The following is a 20450-nucleotide window of genomic DNA, read 5'->3' on the forward strand; positions in this document are numbered from 1 at the left end:
TGAATGATTCTGTCGGTCGTGATGCATCGTTTCGTCACTGCGAGTTGCAGCTGACGTTCAAGAAATACAAGGACGTAAGGTGTTGGTTTTGCACATCTCTTTCAGAGTTATAGGGTTCCCGTCAGTTAATTTCTATGATCTACCAGAATGATGATTTTTGCTTAAGGCTTTCTTACCGAATCCACTTAGACTAAGTGCAGGAATAATGGAAACGGCAACATGTATACCTGTGGAATATTTCGCCAGAATGCCTAAGCTTGTGGACCCCTCAAGACACGTATTGTCCATCACTCCATTTTCACCGTCTAGTCATACCGATAGAAACATCTATCTGATGTAGAATGTGGGATGGCCCATAGCTGCATAGTGTATGGTGATTCCATTGGTCCATAGTTTCTCTGCAAATATCTTAAGAGAGAAAATAGCCTATGATTGACACAAAAAACGAACGAAGGTTACAAAATTGGAATATAATAAGAACACATATATATTTGAATAAATGATGGAAATTGTTAATATATTTTTCACAGTTCTAATTTCAGATTTCTTTGTTTTTATGATGATTATGAAATAATTATTGATGGAGCAGTCTACATGTGTAGACAATCATTCATGAACTCCTTTAAGGAACCAGTTCCGCGTCTTCTTAGATATTGTGAGAAAATCACTGAAACCGTTATTCTGAGAGCATGATTTGTTACTCCGAAAGATTGATTGTCACGTTCTGCGTTTGATTATGATGCCGCTTTGTAGACTGAGTTCAATCTGGTGTATTACACTCCTGGCCACTAAAGTTACAATACCCTGAAGGCAGCATGCAACAAGCATCAAATTGGGGTGAACTGTAGTACATTATTTAGTGTGCAAATAGTTAGTATTACAGCGCAGCCGCACGAAATATGTAGTAACAACGCCATCTGCATTCTATATTGAAGGAAAGAAAAGAAAACGCAGGGGGTTTCTCATTCAAAAATCTCATTTGAATGTTTGTTTGTGAGATTATCGTGTTTTCTCGCATGAGGGAGAACAGTATCCGGCAGCGGATGTCGGACAATAGTAGAGGAATAGCCCATCGTAACAGCGGTTTATCGTTGCACAGTATTGGTGCTCCTGTTGATCATAGTACCACGACTAAAAATATGGGATTGATGGGTTCAGGATGTTCGTGCTCAACGCCATGCAGGATTTCATCGCAGTTCCTCCATCCAAGTACCTGCGACTAGCGCCTGAGAGGACAGACACAACGTTTGCTGTGCTGTGCAGGATTGTTTAGCTCCGTCAGTGTCTTTAGTCAGGAAATGGGCCTCAGCTCACCAGTCACTGAGACTGATAGCCTGCGGTGCAATAATAAGTAGCAAGGAAGTAAATAAGCAGCAAGCTCAGTGCCCAGCCATTGTTTCTACTAGGGCTGCAGCTATTTGCACGTTTCGCACACTGTATATTCCCAAATCAGCTACAAATTTTGTCATGTGACCATCCTGCTGATATGTACACACACGATAAGTAAAATTACTACATTTTATCCTTACTGGTGCTGCTGTTTAATAGATAGAAGTACAGATTATAGGTCGGACTTGTAAATGTTTTTGACCACAGTTAGCGGTTACGAAAGTTAGACTAAGCAAGATGGTGGAACCAAATTTATTTCAGTTTTAGATTTGACAGATACACCAACACGTCATAGGAGACAGCGTTCACGGTACGGACAGTATTAGGTACGGCGCAGTCGTCACCGTACGCCCCTGGAGGTATGCTGCCCGCGCCGCACTGCTCCGCTAGCGCTAACTGATGTCCGGGGCACTTCTAGGGGATGGGCGTGGCCTCGACGGTGTTGCTCTCGATGCCACACTCGTTGACGCCGCGCAGCATCAGGAAGTAGCCGCTGTCGCCCCACTCGGCGCCCCAGCTGTTCTTCACGATCCAGTACTTCTCGCCAGAGGCGTCGTCTACTCCGTAGCCCACAATCAGAACAGCGTGGCTGGTTGGCTGGAGAACAGGAGTTAGACGTTATACACCAGCCCTCTAAGAATTATTTATATATCAAAGATATTACTACCATATTTCAATTCCTGCAATCTTTATTATTCAATACTGAGAGTTTCCGGTCCTCGAAGTAAAAAATAACTAAATTAATTAATGACTAAAGGTCACACACCTGATTAGGGGAACGTTGGATTTGAATCGGACAAGAGCTGTTTATAAACAGCGGTAGTAGATGCACCCAAAGTGTCACTGTATTGTAAACTATGGAGGAGCAAAGCTACTCAGTCGTTTTTGAATCTAAACAAGTGTGCGCTTCAGAACGTCGGCAAGTTGACTGTTTCTAGAGAGTTTTTTGGTCCACGAACTGAACATTGTAGTGTTGTGTTTTCTTTGTAAGTAAATAATAATACATTTTTATATGATACAACTGCTACTATTCTCTATATTGTAGGCTGTGTCAAAGTTTACGGAGTAATAAAATAGGGGATGTAAACTAATACAGAAGTTTCAGATTGTAGAGGAGAAAACAGGCACTATAAAACTCAAATTTCCACATTTTTTTGGTTTAACAGCCAAATATGGGGAAGTCACGACTTAACTGGAAGGAAGATGAGAATTTAACGTCCTGTCGACATCGAGATCTTTAAAGAAGGAGCACAAGGTCGGAATTTTGCAAAGAAGGAGGAAACCGGCCGTATCCTTTCAAAGGAACCATCCTAGCATTCGTCTGGAGCGATTAAGGGAAGTCACGGGAAATTGAAATCTGGATGGCTGGATGCGGGTTTGAACCGTCTTCTTCCATAATGCGAGCTCATTGTGTTTACCACTGCGTCATCCCTCTTGGTATGATAGAAATGAGATTTAAAAAAAATAAAAGAAAAAGTATGAATCCATAGAAAAAAAACTAGTGAGATAAATTCATTTGCAAGAACAACATTTGGTGATAGAATTAAAACTTTATGGGGAAAGTACGGTGTTTCCACGGAAACCGCTTTAGGAAATCACTTGCTTTTCCATAACGTTTAGTGATGAATAAGGAACGGTATTGTTCAAATGGTTAAAATAGTTCTGAACACTATTGGACTTAACTTCTGAGGTCATCAGTCTCCTAGAACTTAGAACTACTTAAACATAACTAACCTAAGGACATCACACACACCCATGCCCGAGGCAGGATTCGAACCTGCGACCGTAGCGGTCGGGCGGTTCCAGACCGTAGTGCCTAGAACCGCTCGGCCACTCCTGCCGGCAATGGTGTTGTAAGGTAAATGAATTCTTTGAAGAAGACTGGATTGAACACTACGTTTGTGAGCGTTGAACTCATATTAACTGTACCTGCATGAATCTGAACAGACATAATACGTATTATAAACGTTTCAGTAACATTAAACGCGCGGTCTTTTCACGGTCCGCGCGGTTGCTCCCGTCGCGCATGGGTGTTTGTGTCGTCCTTAGCGTAAGTTAGTTTAAGTTAGATTACATAGCGTGCAAGCTTAGGGACCGATGACCTCATCAGTTTGGTCATCCTTTTCTTCTCAAAACTTAATAACTTTATTACGTGTTTTGCTTGTTTGAATCAACTTCTGGTAACTTAGTACAAAGATGTATAACTTCTACTTATTATAGTTTAATGGTTATAATCATCTAATTAAAACTTATTTCCACCAAAATTACTTTTTGTGCATTGCAATTTCATGTCCTTTACTCAAGTTTAAACAAAGAAAATGGATAGGATGGGAAAAAATACAAAACATCGACGGACGTATGTTCTTTTGACATTCAGTTTTATAAATATATTAAGTAGCGTATTACAGTATTGTTTAGTGTAAACAATGTACAGTCTTAGACATAAAAACTGACCGCCGGCCGGCCGCCACAGAGAATAAGTCCGAGTCGTTCACTTAAGGTGGCCAATAAAACTGACCGCCCCTGAAAATTCTAAGTCCGGCCACCTGCACAATCTGGTAACACTGTAAGATGGGGAAGTGTTACGAGGAAGTGTTGTCTACTTCCGAGTTGATATGGCTCGAGTGAGCCCGTGGTCTTCCGGTAATCGTCGTGCATTCTAAACTTAGAGTCGCATGTTCGCGTCCTACTGTTCTTTTTTTTAACCACATTTCGGTCTAAAGTTATGAGTCTGATTGAACATCGAAGACAATTCGCTTAACATTCTACCCACCCGCAATAACAAGTATTCAAGAAACAATTCCGCAGGACAGCTCGTGGCTACGTCGCGATCAGAACAGCTTACGCTCGAGCGTTTCCTCGCGCTGCAGCGGCTACCGGCCACCGGCCAGATGCCACCCTCCGCCTGAAATCCGGCGCCGCCCATGTGAAGGCGGCGCCACGCTGTCAGTGTACGTATCAATGCCATTTTCGCATTTGAAGTTCTAGTTATCATCTTGCAGCTAAGCATTGGATTTTGGAAAAATACATAACAAACATTCATTCAGAAATATATTCACAATTTAAGTTATTTTGCACTGGATGCATATGAGGTCTGTAAGGAAGCCATATATTTTCCCACAAATGAAAAAAATTTCGGAGCCGGAGGGGTCTTGCCAAATTATAACAGTTCTGATTTTAGAACCAACGTAAAAGAATATTCCAGGATTAAAAAAAAAAATGTGAAAGGACAGTATTCTGCTTCTAATCAAAAAAACTGTTCACCTCTTCGTAGTCCACATAAAGCAATAGATTAAAAAAATTGAAACCATTCCTTATATTTGTTATTCTTCTTCGGCGTAAAATGTTCTTCTGCAATATAAAACATGTACTCTTCTAAGTTCTGTTTGTTACGACGTAAAACACAAATTGTCCCAAAAGCTACGAGTAACTGTTATTCTTTGCTGACGGGTAACATTTCCAGTCGGGTTGTAAAGCTTCAGTTATCGGTATATGACTTTCTGCGGTTCTGTTGATAGTGCTAATGTCTTCCTAGTCCAGTTCCAAATTCTGATTCTATTTTCACATAAGAAAATGTGCGCTACAGTTTCTACAAGCCGACATATGTCGCAGTATGGAGATGGTCTCAATTTGATTTTCCATAATCGTTCCGCTGAGGGTATGGTTTCGTTTACAACGTCGCACCATACGGCACTGACTCTAGTTGGTAGAATTTTATTGTTGATATTTTTCCAGACGTTCCTCCAGTTTTTTTGTAGGTTCGTTTACCGGAATTGGTTTGTGAAGACGACATGTGGTAATATAATCATAGACGGTTCTAGTGTTGGTTTATGCTGGTGGAAGTCTTATACAGCTCCAATCGCCATTGTGCTTTCGGACGTAATCTAGGCTGGCATGCTACATTAACTCGAGCGTTCCTATCCCCAGGATCTAACCAGAGGAACAGAAGTTTCGTGATGCCTCTCTTAGTGGCATGTATTAGTTTAAAAGCACGTCTTTAATTCCAAGTCCTCCATTTTGCCTCTGCAAAGTTGCCGTGTGGAGGGATACTTTGAAGATATTTTGTTTCCACACATACCAAGAGGCTACAGCTAATATTTTATGTGCAGTGACCTGCAGTATCGGTAAGACTGCTGCGACATGATATATTTTGCTAAGTATGTATGTATTTATAAAGTGAACTTTCTGCAGTCGGTCTAACAATCGCATGTCATGGTCCTTCAACAAGGTTCCGATGACATTAAGTTTTCGCTCCCAATTGTTCGTGGCCATGAGCTTGGGATTCGCCCTTAACCTCAAGCCGAGTTGGAGTCTCTCTTCAGTTACATCCAACCAGTGCACACCCGTTGCACTATTGTAAGAACCGAGACGCAGGTTCATTTGGCTACAAGAATGCGTATGTTCCTCCGGCATGACGGGGCTCCTGCACATTCTAGTAGTCAGGTGACACATTATCCAAACCTAACATTTCCCGGAAGGTGGATCATTAGATATGGGCACTTTTCTTGCCCTTCAAGGTCCTCGGACCTTATCTCTTTGGATTTTTGCCTGCGGGGATGGTTAAAGGCGAAGTCTACAAATAAAAAGTAAACCGAAGAGCCGATTTGATCGTTCGGGTTATGAATAGTGCAGTCCTCATAAAAGAACGCAAAGACGACCTCAGTAAGGCTACACGTGGTGTTATCAAGAGAAGTCAAATGTGCATTGAAGTTGGTTGGTGAATTTTTGAAAATCAACTTCGAATGTCCTCATTTGCCTTTGCTTTGAGTCCGTTAGCGTTACGTACTAACAGCTGTATCTCTGTACTCAATAAAAAATGGACGCATTTATATGGAATTTTTTTCGTCTGTACTACCACCTGCTAAAATATGTACTATTTCTCCTGAAACACCCTGTATATGGATATATGTGTGGTGTCTGTTCTTTCGGACATGTTCGAAAGAAAATGCTTCATGGCATTCTGCAACGGCCTTCGATCTAGTTGCAGGGGCTGATACAGATTTCAGAGCTGCTTGGCTGTCTGAATAAAAGTAGATTCTACGATTTTTGTTGGGTCTATTCTAATTTTCCTCCGTGCACATGCTGACAGAAAAAAAAGTGCATTACTGTGGCCATCTTCCCTAAAGAGATTCTAGGCAGTACCCCAGACCTGGTACTCTCATCTGTTTTCGACCTGTCAGTAAACCACTATATTATGTCTCCTGCACGGTGTTGTGGTTCGTTTTTCCACTGTTCCCTGCTTCCAACTGTTACATGGCTAAGTTTATTGAAACAGCTTGAAGTTATTGTGTAGTTAGTCGGCATTTCCCCAGCCATCGCCTTACTGATTTGGGATTCCGTATATTCTAACTATATCCAGTTATTTCCAATTTTTAGCCTTTATGTCCCTGCCGCTGCCTCCATTTTAAGTGACAGGTGTAAGGCGGGCATGTCTAGCATAATATCCATTCCAAGAGTGGATGTCCTGCTAATTCCTTCTGCTTGTGAAAGCAGGCAAGTCTCCGCACTTTGCCAGACTCCCTAGCAGCCACCTTCTGTTCGACTTTGTTCATATTATAGGTCAATAAATTATCATTGGTCTTTTTGCGGGGATGTATATCCAGTACGTACTGGGTTTAGATGCCAGTTTACCGTACAGCAGCTTCTAGTGCTTATAAGATTATCTTTCGCAATGGAACATATTCTTTATGTGAGGTGTTCATAATAGTTTTCCATCTGGGGCTACCTCTAGATACACTACAACCCTCTCTAAAGCTTCATCAAGAAACATAATTTTTCAGTATGTGTGCTGGACATGCTTCCCCATAAATAATACTACACCAATTTTCGTGGGGCTCGTCTTTAAACACTTTTTCACAATGTTCAGTGCACATAGGTTTAACAGTACTAGCAAATTTTCTAAGTCTTACTGTGAATAGATCGTCTACTTATTCTTTTCAAGAGTAGTCTCCCGCATTCAGCTCATCAATGAGTTCATTCACCACTGGGTTCTTCATCTCTAACCATTTACTCGAAGGTCGTATTACTCGACATCCAGGAAGAGACAGAGCATCCAGAAAGGGTAGTGCTTTTTCCACCTTCCCAACAAGTTGTTGAAGTGTTACTTCACATGATTTGCTTCGCAAGTATTATGAAAATGTGGCAGTTCATAGATAAAATTATGTATTCACAACAACAAAAAATATGTCGGCAGAAAACAAAAACGTGGCATTATGAATTCAGCAGTACTTCAAGGTTTTCGCTTTAACACTAAGGTTTATTAAAAGAAGCAAGACGAATTTTGCTAGAGCGTTGTCTTACGATTCCCTCATTGAATTTGTATCTGCCTGCTTGTAGCTCTGCTACAAAACAATTAAAAATCTAGCTTTCGGCGAGGCCTGAAAGGCGAACAGAGGCAGCATGCACCTGACAGGCAAGCATGTTCCCTACGAGCTAGCGAATAGCCGCGGTGTCTGCCACTTACTTATTGACCCAGTAAGCGCTATGGGAGATAAACCGCAACATAAGAGGCGACAGTAGTTGTATTTCTCATGTGGAACGACTTTCGTGGACTCAAAAGGATTAACTGATATCCTTATGTCACGTCTCAAGCGAAAATCACTCTGTATTAAATTGAAATGACACGATAATATCAAGTGAATTTAGCAGGAGAGTTCTGTGCCATCAAGGAAGTAACTCGTCGGTCACAGAGTTGCCAAACATATTCTGCGCTGTTGCCAAGTTTCAGTTATACTGCCAGGAAGGATACCAGCTGATGTGTTCTGTGAGTGACCTCGGAAGTGACTATAGCTTCGTTTCAAAGTTGCGTGTGGCAAGATCCTCATTATATGTCAATGAGTCTTATTCGCATTTCTGTAACTAGGTTTAGGGGCTAGAGTGCAATTACTTGTAATACATCGATGCACTGAATGCAAACTAAATGTCATAAATTAATAACTGCGGAAATTATTTGTGTTTTACTGACTTAATCGGACAGAAACCTTGAAAGCGTATTCACCAGACGCGATTCACAGTTTTGGAACTTCTCCAGTGGTTGAGTTGGCAATGTATATTTGCTGTACAATATTGTTATTGAGATCACTGTCATTGGCACGTCCACCAGAAGACAGGCATGGCCTGGCTTATTGTTGTCAGCTTTCCTGACGGATATTCTGTCTTTGCTCGAAACGTGAAGACTTAGGGTGAATTCGAACATTCCATATGGCAAAAATTTAATGTTTCTATTCTTCCAGCTCTAACATTCAAATAACAGTTACAATAAGCGGCAGAAAAGCGCCTGTGAATCAACAGTTAATAATGCAATCATAATTAGCGGAATCTGACAAATTCCATCTGTCATCTGATAATTGTGAAAAACTACTTTTTTCATCTTCACAGCACCACAGTATGAACTCAAGGGTTTCATAGGATACCTATACTTAATTTCGTTGTGATCGTTTTCAATGACAGTACGGCAGGAGCAAAAAAAAAAATGGTTCAAATGGCCCTGAGCACTATGGGACTCAACTGCTGAGGTCATTAGTCCCCTAGAACTTAGAACTAGTTAAACCTAACTAACCTAAGGACATCACAAACATCCATGCCCGAGGCAGGATTCGAACCTGCGACCGTAGCGGTCTTGCGGTTCCAGACTGCAGCGCCTTTAACCGCACGGCCACTTCGGCCGGCGGGGAGGAGCAAAACCATCTGACTTGAAACATACTTTTCCAGCGGGATATGAATCTTTGGCTACAGTTGCAGTAGCACGTCCAATGAGGTATCAAGAATGTGAGCAATCACTCATTGCTATAGTATAGGCTAGGGCAGAGAGAAGCAGGTTTCCTGCAAAGTAAACGATGAGAGACACTGTCGCTGTCACTTATTAAACAGGAATTGTTCAGAAAATTACAACTATATCTTGTGAAATGAGTAGGTTGATGCAGCTCCAGTCCGGCACTATCACTCAGTTGCCAAACATTTTCCGAATAGCACTTAAGATAAAAATGTGTGTGTGTGTGTGTGTGTGTGTGTGTGTGTGTGTGTGTGTGTGTGTGTTCTTTCGGACATTTCCGAAAGAACAGACACTACGAATCGAAATAGACAGCCTTGTTAATCAATTAAAGATTGAAGGACAGATGTCCAGGCTGTCATGCGCATTAAAATAGAACAACGGCGTCAGATGAAAATTTGTGCCTGACCAGGTTCGAACCCGGATTCGTAGTGTCTTTCCTTTCGGACATTCCCGAAAGAACCGCGCATGTGGTATGCGGCAAAGATGGGAATTCGCGTCTGGTGAGGAGCGTGTGTAGATGAGTGCTGAAAAGAGGTTGGCTGCTGCGTCCCGACAGTGCCCACCGTCGGAGGTTCGAGTCCTCCCTCCAGCATGGATGTGTGTGCTGTCCATAGCGTAAGTTAGTTTAAGTTAGATTAAGTAGTGTGTAAGCTTGGGGACCGATGACCTAAGCAGCTTGGTCTCATAAGTTCTGACAATGAATTTACAAAATTTTTAATCCAAAATACTGCATCTCGGTTCTTACAATAGTGCAATAGATGCGCACAGGTTAGCTGTAACTGAAGAGAGCTCCAACTCGGATTGTGGTTAAGAGCATAATAACTTAAATTGTGAATATATTTCTGAATGAATGTTTGTTATGTATTTTTCCGTCACCCTTTTCACTGTTATAAGTTATGTTCTACAAGGAACGCACGCCATTGGAGGCGGCAATCTGTAATTTATTTTACCTTAATTACTACTTCAATTTTTTTCCACAATTTAAAGGTATATATGGGTGCAAACATGGAATACATGGGAATAATGCAGCTGCTCAGTTACAGGTACGGGGGAGCCATTGAGGCCAGGCTTCGGATCTTCGACCTCTGACCTCTTTGCCTTCGCCTACCTGGTGCTGAAAGACTTCTCAAACTTTAAAAAAAAAATGGTGCTGTGATCAGCATGTCTGTCTAGTAAGCAGGAGGTCCAGGTTGGAAGCCCAGTCGGTCACAAATATTCATCTGCCGTCTTAGCTGTATTTCAACGCGCTGTGACAGTGTGGACGTCGGTCCTTTGATATTTAAGATGCAATTGTTTTTTCAGGCAATAGAGGTGATTTGCGAACATTTGTCTTACCATCAGTGTAACGGGACTTCAACGGCATCCAACCCTTAGTCATTGCTTTGAGCCGGCCATGTCATATACACTCCTGGAAATGGAAAAAAGAACACATTGACACCGGTGTGTCAGACCCACCATACTTGCTCCGGACACTGCGAGAGGGCTGTACAAGCAATGATCACACGCACGGCACAGCGGACACACCAGGAACCGCGGTGTTGGCCGTCGAATGGCACTAGCTGCGCAGCATTTGTGCACCGCCGCCGTCAGTGTCAGCCAGTTTGCCGTGGCATACGGAGCTCCATCGCAGTCTTTAACACTGGTAGCATGCCGCGACAGCGTGGACGTGAACCGTATGTGCACTTGACGGACTTTGAGCGAGGGCGTATAGTGGGCATGCAGGAGGCCGGGTGGACGTACCGCCGAATTGCTCAACACGTGGGGCATGAGGTCTCCACAGTACATCGATGTTGTCGCCAGTGGTCGGCGGAAGGTGCACGTGCCCGTCGACCTGGGACCGGACCGCAGCGACGCACGGATGCACGCCAAGACCGTAGGATCCTACGCAGTGCCGTAGGGGACCGCACCGCCACTTCCCAGCAAATTAGGGACACTGTTGCTCCTGGGGTATCGGCGAGGACCATTCGCAACCGTCTCCATGAAGCTGGGCTACGGTCCCGCACACCGTTAGGCCGTCTTCCGCTCACGCCCCAACATCGTGCAGCCCGCCTCCAGAGGTGTCGCGACAGGCGTGAATGGAGGGACGAATGGAGACGTGTCGTCTTCAGCGATGAGAGTCGCTTCTGCCTTGGTGCCAATGATGGTCGTATGCGTGTTTGGCGCCGTGCAGGTGAGCGCCACAATCAGGACTGCATACGACCGAGGCACACAGGGCCAACACCCGGCATCATGGTGTGGGGAGCGATCTCCTACACTGGCCGTACACCACTGGTGATCGTCGAGGGGACACTGAATAGTGCACGGTACATCCAAACCGTCATCGAACCCATCGTTCTACCATTCCTAGACCGGCAAGGGAACTTGCTGTTCCAACAGGACAATGCACGTCCGCATGTATCCCGTGCCACCCAACGTGCTCTAGAAGGTGTAAGTCAACTACCCTGGCCAGCAAGATCTCCGGATCTGTCCCCCATTGAGCATGTTTGGGACTGGATGAAGCGTCGTCTCACGCGGTCTGCATGTCCAGCACGAACGCTGGTCCAACTGAGGCGCCAGGTGGAAATGGCATGGCAAGCCGTTCCACAGGACTACATCCAGCATCTCTACGATCGTCTCCATGGGAGAATAGCAGCCTGCATTGCTGCAAAAGGTGGATATACACTGTACTAGTGCCGACATTGTGCATGCTCTGTTGCCTGTGTCTATGTGCCTGTGGTTCTGTCAGTGTGATCATGTGATGTATCTGACCGTAGGAATGTGTCAATAAAGTTTCCCCTTCCTGGGACAATGAATTCACGGTGTTCTTATTTCAATTTCCAGGAGTGTATATGCGAATCAGATTGTAGTTCATATTTAGTCAAATAACGAATGGTCAGTATACAAGTATGCCGGCTGGGGTGACCGAGCTGTTCTAGTATGAAGTGCACGCACAGTTGTGTTGCCTGCCGCATGGATTCTGTGAAGTGTTGTGGCAGCTGGCAGTTATTGCTGAATACAGACATTTGCAAATAACTCCACTGCTTTAGGGGAAATCGTCTTTGTTGCATTTTTTCCATACCGTAATTATCAAAATAACATAAGGCTTGTTCTGCTGAAGATCTTGATGCCCACAAGTCCTTAAATAAGAATCTCCTAGCGGGAGTAATGCATGAAAGGAGACAGACTGTTGGACTAAAGAATGGACAGTTCCCTGCTTTTTGCGTTTCCGATAGCGCCTACGATAAGAATCTGGTGTCATACATAGACCTACTAAGGTGTCATATTATGCTTCACAACTTTAAACTGTTTATTTTTTTACTTCATACTAAAACAAAAGTTATGATATGAGAAGAGGAAATGACTGATATGCTTCTCAAGAACTTTAGTTTTTCGTGTTTTTTTCTCACTTCATACTAAAACAAGGGTGTTACTATGAGAAGAGGAAATGAAATATACGCTTCCAAAAGATAATATTTCCTTGTGTGCTACTACTGCATACATGAAAGCCCTGCAGTTAATTTTTGTATGTTGGATAAATTTTGATATCACCTCACATTCCTTTGTGAGAAGGTTCCTATTTTCTTGGGATTCAAATAGAGTGAACATTTCATCACTGGTTAATATTCTGATGACTAATGACATGATACCCGTTGCAATTGCTCCATGGCACCTGTGAGTAGAGTCTCACGTTGGTTACTACAAGAACACGCAGGTAGTGATATCCGCTCACTGCAGTCAGAGCCAAGGTGATTTCTTTCTGTTTATGGCGAAGCGTCTGCTGCAGTGTCCACGGTCAGCCAACATAAACAAATCGCGGAGGCATTGGGCACTGCTAATCGCTGCACTTGTCGCAAGCCTCGACAACAAGAGCGCACTGTCTCTGCTAACGATACTATGGAGTTAATACATCTTATTTAACGTAACGTAATATGCAGGTCGTGGGTTGGGTAAAAATTCAGTTTGTAACTTCCCATCGCATTAAAATACTTTACAGTCATATTTGATGCAATATTTATTGTTGGTTGTCTCTCTAATGTTAATAGTATTGATTCAGATGGTGCGTGAACACGAAAACACACACAAAAAAAAAAAATGGTTCAAATGGCTCTGAGCACTATGGGACTCAACTGCTGAGGTCATTAGTCCCCTAGAACTTAGAACTAGTTAAACCTAACCTAAGGACATCACAAACATCCATGCCTGAGGCAGGATTCGAACCTGCGACCGTAGCGGTCTTCACACACACACACACACACACACACACACACACACAGAGTCACTGATTCCAGTGAGGGTGACAGCTACTGTGTGTTGAACAACACATGCACCAGTCAATTCCTCAGTTGGCGTCGAGTGGATGAGATTTTTCAGTTACCTTGCATTGCAAGAATTGCAAGGAGGAGACTGAAAGTAAATGGACTTGTATCTAAACAGCTGCGACAAAGCAAAGCTTGACCGACTATCAGATAATTGTCCACATGGGTTTTGTGGACGAGTATACTTTTAGTAACCAACCCACCCACGATCGTTACGTAATATTTCTCGAAGGCGGAGGGGCATTGATTTCATTCGTCGACAGTGTAGCGTGATGGTTTACTTCCCACCATACATTTTCTATATTCGTCCAAAGTTCGCTTGCATTTGTAGGTCCACATGGCAATGACCTTGTTACCTCTGCCCACATATTCTCTGTCTGGTTGATGTACGGTGATCGTGGAACAAACGGCAACAGCTTTATCCTCTCTTGGCCCTGAAACCAATCTCGCACTGCTCTGCTATGATGGATGGGGTTCTGCTCCTGTAAATAAACTGTTATCTCGTTCGTTCATAAATTTATATTTAAATAACATATTAGTAATAAGCACATTGTATTATTATTTTCCACAGTGTTTAAGAATTCAGGCCCTGTCATAAATAAGTGATCTAGATTCAACCGTCCGATTAAGAATGTGGTTTACCCAGTCTATCAAATGATTGAGAGTCGTATTCGGATATCCACATTAAGCCTGACTGGCTGAATCCGATTAGAACGATATGGTATCGAAATGAAATTACAGAAACCGGGTAATTTGATCGTCTGTATTGCAACAATGCTGCGCACATAAATTCCTATGATGGAGTAACAGGTAGCAACTGCCCAAGAAAAAGTGAGAAATATGTCTACTAGCAGCAATGTAACGTAATTATAACCCATATTTATGTGATGGAAATACTGAGTCGAACAATGCACATCTATTTAAATGGTGGGAAGATGCACCATATCGGATTTGCTGATGACATAATAACATAATCCCGTGGGGCCGATAGGGGAAACCCTCCCCCATATGGGTGGCACCGAGGAAATCAAATACTTGGGGTGAACCAAATACCAACACAATCCTCAACGACTACTCAATCCGTTGAACTCAAAATCGACGCACGCCTGAGTGAAAGCCACCGCTACTCTGGTCACCGTCTGTTAGCTCAATGAGCTTGGCTGAAAATATTTGCTTCCAAAGGCTTCAACACCCTCTGGTCCTGTCCGGTCCTGGAATCACCCAGGCCAAACCAATGAAACACAATCAAACATGAACTGTGCAAACTGTCGACAGGCGGCATTTGGAATTTCGGATTCTGGGGAGGCCAGGTTATCACGGCAGAGAATATTGAAGACCTCTTGTAAATTTCCCTACAAGCAGGAACCATGCATTTGAAAACTACGCGCCTTAGGATAATTTAGGTTAAGTAGTGTATAAGCTTAGGGACTGATGACCTTAGCAGTTAAGACCGATAAGATTTCACACACATAAGAATTTTTTTAATACCAAAACATCTATACATCGATCCAAATACGAAAACTAAATAATCTCACATAATAAATCGACCGAAAAAAAATTCTCATCATTGCTCTTCAAGAATCACGACTAACTGACAATGAAACCTCGCATTACGGAAACCATTCCATCTTCAAGAGCAAAATGCAACAAAAGGTCGCGAAAGGCATACCAATCTTGGCCATGGCATTTCTCGAACACAGATCTATCATCAATTCTGTCAAAGAACTCACACCCGTCAACAATCGACTTATGACTATGCTCATCAGAGCCCCAGTAAAAAATAAACACTCATCAATGCACATGTCCCCACCAACATCGAAAATAAGAAAAACACCAAAAATGTCGAAAAATTCTGGAACACACTCGAAAATACTATGAGCAAAATTCACCAAGATCACGGGAAAATACTAAAGGGAGACTTCAACTATCTATTTGGGACAGAAAAAACCTGTAGAAAAATCATTGCCAGAAATTCATCACATCGAAACGCTTAGACCAACGGCACACGTCTGACTGATATTTGCCAACAATTCAACCACAAAAGGATGTCTTCCCACTATAGGAAAATACCATTTCTCAGGTAACATGTTTGGCTACCAGGTGCAAGCTGCTGTCGTTCGCCTTTCTAGACTCGCTGAAAACCAGATTTTTTATTCTTTTGTAGTAGAGCAACAAGCAGGCAGATACAAACTCAATAAGGGAATCGTAAGACAGCGCTCGAGCAAAATTCGTCTTGGTACTTTCAGTAACCCTTTCTGTAAGAGCGAAAACCTTACGGTACTGCCAATTTCATAATGCCACTTTTGTTTTCTGCCGACATATTTTTTGTTGTTGTGAATACATAATTTTTGTCTATGAATGCTTCGCTACAGTCTGGAACCACGCGACCACTACGGTTGCAGGTTCGAATCCTGCCTTGGGCATGGATGTGTGTGATGTCTTTAGGTTAGTTAGGTTTAACTAGTTCTAAGTTCTAGGGGACTGATGACCTCAGAAGTTAAGTCCCATAGTGCTCAGAGACCTTTGAACCATTTTGGAACTTAATGCTTTATTAAGATAGACTGCCGTCGTGATGTTTCTGTAGTAAGCTGAATTTAATTTTTATTAGTAAAGTGAATATTTTGTTTGCATTTTCCATTAGTTTACTAAACGCAACAGTAATCATCAAAGAGAAATTAATCAGCAGCTGAATTTTCTTTCACGATATCTACAACAATCTGACAATGCAACAGTTGTTTACAAATTCAACGCCCGTAGAAACCTACTTATTTTAACGATAGTAATTTAAAGAGTATTTTCGTCTAGAAATGAATTGCATTGACGGTTGAACGATCAAGAGCGCTAAAGGTAATATTTTACGAATATATGACGAGAGGGATAAGTGCTTGAGAGAGGACTTCCCTATCAATACAAGTGTCCGAGAGACGACTTTCCTATCAATCTCCTGGATAGTTTTGTTTCTCAGATCAACAGAGTGCGTTATCATGCAGTAGCACAGATGATGGAAGTTTTGTTGCTCGACTTTCTTACTCTGCGACCGAAAGGTGTCTCAGTTGTTGACAACAAATTCCAGCTGTGTTGCACACACCCCTTGGGTCAGAATTCGTAGTCCAAAACACACTTATGGATCTATCAAATGTAAAATATGATGTTCACACTACTCTTTGCTCTAGTCTACGTCTTTTGGTGCGGCTCAGCCTATCATTTCTTCTTAGGAAGTTAACGATAAAGGCATCATAACACGTCACCAACAACAGTACTGCGAAGGAATGCTCAATGAGCGACCTGATGACGTTCAATAATAGTCACTCCGTTGATTTTTGTTGTTTCGAATTAGAGCATGCAGTACTCCTACACCAGACTTCTGAACTTTGTCTGTTGAATGCAAATGTCGCATGATGGTAAAATGTCACATATATCAGTAGTCGAGACTTCCTTAATGTGGAAAATCATTCATGCCAGAACGATCTTTGTTGAAATAAGAATATCTTTTTCTGGCGTATTTATCCCAAAAGCACTCGCTCCACGCTCAGTTCAAATCTTTCTAGCTGCCTCCTCTACATTCACCCCTCTGTTATACCAAAAGTAAACGTTGTGTTGCAGATGTTACACCTTTTTCCACTTGCGACTCAATTTTACAATGCTTATCTGTAGTTCATGATTTTCAAGTATGCAAAATCCAATGCTTAGCTGCAAGATGATAACTAGAACTTCAAATGCGAAAATGGCATTGATACGTACACTGACAGCGTGGCGCCGCCTTCACATGGGCGGCGCCGGATTTCAGGCGGAGGGTGGCATCTGGCCGGTGGCCGGTAGCCGCTGCAGCGCGAGGAAACGCTCGAGCGTAAGCTGTTCTGATCGCGACGCAGCCACGAGCTGTCCTGCGGAATTGTTTCTGGAATACTTGTTATTGCGGGTGTGTAGAATGTTAAGCGAATTGTCTTCGATGTTCAATCAGACTCATAACTTTAGACCGAAATGTGGTTAAAAAAAAGAACAGTAGGACGCGAACATGCGACTCTAAGTTTAGAATGCACGACGATTACCGCAAGACCACGGGCTCACTCGAGCCATATCAACTCGGAAGTAGACAACAATTCCTCATAACACTTCCGCATCTTACAGTGTTACCATATTGTGCAGGTGGCCGGACTTAGAATTTTCAGGGGCGGTCAGTTTTATTGGCCACCTTAAGTGAACGACTCGGACTTAGTCTCTGTGGCGGCCGGCCGGCGGTCAGTTTTTATGTCTAAGACTGTACCTATACAACCCTGAGGAAAAATTATAATTTCAACCACTCCGTACTTTTTGTCAACAAGCATGTATCTTAACCATAGTTTACAACTGATGCCCAGCCTGACCTGAGACTCATTACTTGCCTGACTGGTGTGCCGTTTTCTGGCGCTGCATTTATTTACTGTCAGCTCCAGCTGGTGGACGAGTTACATCTGATTCCAAAGTCTGTTGTGAGCTTCGTTTTTAATAACGTCATGTTTATGTGAATGGTACACCATCATCCGTTTTTGAACAGGCCTTGAGGAAAGTTAGTGGACTACTGAATAAAATCTATAGGGAAAAGACGGACTGATGTTCATACCCTTGAAACGAACAGCTACAAGATAAGGCAAGATGAGTGAGTCAATTTGTATATAATGAGGTGACGCAGCGGGTAAGACGCTGGGCTCACATGGAGAGGAATAGCGTTCGCGTCTGTCTCCATCATGCGATACTGGTTTCCCGTGGTAATGCCGGGACGGGTCCTGTGGAAAGGACATCGCCAATTTCCTTCCGTTTCCTCGTCCTATCCCAGCGTATGCTTAACGCATGATGACCTTGTAGTCGACGGTACGACGACTCTTAATCTTGCTTCGTTATTGTAACATCATGTTGTTGACGCAGTGGATCAATGTAGGAAGACGCGGCGCCTGTCAAAAGAGAGAACTCACGCAGTGTACAGCGGGCTACGTACCACGCGGGGGTTGAAGTCGACCCTGGTCTCGACGTGCTTGTACACGCCACCCGCGTACTGCCGGAAGTCGTCGTACACCATGAAGCCGGCCGCCACGGGCCCGTTCTGCACCAGCGCCTCCTGGATCAGCACCTCGTTGCCGCCGCCGTAGTAACCTGTGAAACACAATAAATCGTATACCACAACAACTCTCGAACTCTCGAACCTGTTACCGTCAGTTGGCAGTGGCTTCTGTGTGTACCAGGTTGATGCGTAAGTTCGTAACGTTTTCGTTTTGCGTGTTGGTGTTCCGGGTGCTATGGATTTAGTTGTCGAGTGCCATTTTTTATTTGTAGTTCACTGGTGCTGTTTGAGTTTACATATTGTCATTAAGTCATTTGGAGATAGAGAGTGGTGCTGAGGACGCCAGAAAATGAAGTGCCAAGTGGAAAAATCGGAACATTCCCGACATATTCTTCTGTTTGATTTCAATAGAGGGGTGACAACAAAGAATGCAGCCTTAAATATTTCCACCGTGTATGGAGGTAATGCCATTAGACAGAGCACGACAAGAAAATGGTTCTCTCGTTTTAAGGAAGATTGTTTTGACATCAGTATGAGTGAGTCTCCTCCTTCAGGGAGACCTAAGGGGTTTGATGGAGATCGGTTAAACGCATTAATCCCACATCTGCGTACTTGAGAACTGAGAAATGTGATGAACTGTGATCAGTCCACCATCGTGAATTCTTGCATGCAATGGGAAAGGTTCGAGAATCGGCAGTGTGGGCACTCCATGCTCTAAGCCAAAACCACAAAAACGCGTGGGTGGCCATAGATGCATATCTGTTTGCTGGTCATCAATTGGCTCGTGAATAACACCTACCGGACCTATCCCGCATCGTTGCTGGTGATGAGAAATGGTGTCTTTATGCTGACATAAGGAAACAAAAGGAATGCTTCAGCCCAAACAAAGCAGCAACTCCACGTACAAAGACCTGAGCGCGTCCACATAAGATAATGTTATGGATCTGGTGGAACAGCGACGGTGTGGTGTACTAAGAATTGCTTGCTCGAGGAGTAACCATCACTGCTGTCGTTTGTCGTCAACAATTGAGACGTCTTGCAGACGCAGTCCAAGAACAACGACCAGAAATACTGCATGAAGAAGTTATTCCGCACACACCGAATTCACCTGGTCTTGTGCTCTTAGATTTTCACATTTTCCTCGCTCTCTCGAACAATCTTAAAGAAACTTCCTTTCCAGATGAATACGCACTCCGAACATGGCTCGAGGAGTTCTTCGCCTCAAAGCCACTTGATTTCTAATTTCGCGGAATGGAAAAGTTGCCGCAGCATTGGCGGCAGACTGTTGTGAAGGAGAACATTTTTTTGATAACTAAGGTTCTGTTATGTATACTTGGTGTGTTTATTAAACCTATGGGAAAACGCTACGAATTTATACACCAACCCAAAATATACATAATACATTCAATCTTTTAAAAATTGGTAGACAACCTGGAAATTGCGGACAAAATCGGAAAAGTATAAGATTAGATATAATAGAAGAAATGGATATATTCGTGCATAACGCAAAAAATGAAGATAATATTCTAAATAAGATTCTTTTTTTGGGGGTGACAGTGGGAGGAGGGGGGGGACATACCATCAGTCTTCTGAGTGGTTTGATGCGGCATCCCGCGAATTTCTCTCCACTGTTAAACTCTTCATGTCATAGTGGCACTTACATCCAACGTCCTCATTTATTTGTCTGCCATATTCCAATGTCTGTCTTCGCCTACAGTTTTTACCCTCCACAAAACCCTCCGATATCACTGAATGTATTCCTTGTTATCATCACTCATTTGCATCTACAAGACTACAATTCACACTCAAGGGACCACCGACTTCAAATTAGTCCTCCAACGTACCAGTCGCGAACAGCGTGCGGCAGAAACGCACTCTTAAATCTTTCCGTGCGAACTCTGTTTTTTTTCTATTTACGATGATGTAGGTGAGAGTCAACCAAATATTTTTGTATTCAGAG

General features: G+C 43.1%; 1 protein-coding gene across 1 annotated transcript in view; it reads right to left on the bottom strand.

The window, feature by feature from the left end:
- Nucleotides 1–1625: 1625 nt before the first annotated feature.
- The window catches only part of LOC126260173 (dipeptidyl peptidase 1-like), an 85865-nt gene continuing 67040 nt past the window's right edge, over nt 1626–20450 (bottom strand). The window contains exons 9-10 of the mRNA XM_049957439.1: nt 18428–18582; nt 1626–1986 (exon numbers count right to left, since the gene is read on the bottom strand). Coding sequence (XP_049813396.1) covers nt 1804–1986; nt 18428–18582 — 338 coding nt within the window. The 3' untranslated portion in view covers nt 1626–1803. The remainder of the gene's footprint in view (nt 1987–18427; nt 18583–20450) is intronic.

The sequence above is a fragment of the Schistocerca nitens genome, chromosome 1 (assembly GCF_023898315.1).
Source record: "Schistocerca nitens isolate TAMUIC-IGC-003100 chromosome 1, iqSchNite1.1, whole genome shotgun sequence".
NCBI classification, from domain to species: Eukaryota; Metazoa; Arthropoda; class Insecta; order Orthoptera; family Acrididae; genus Schistocerca; species Schistocerca nitens.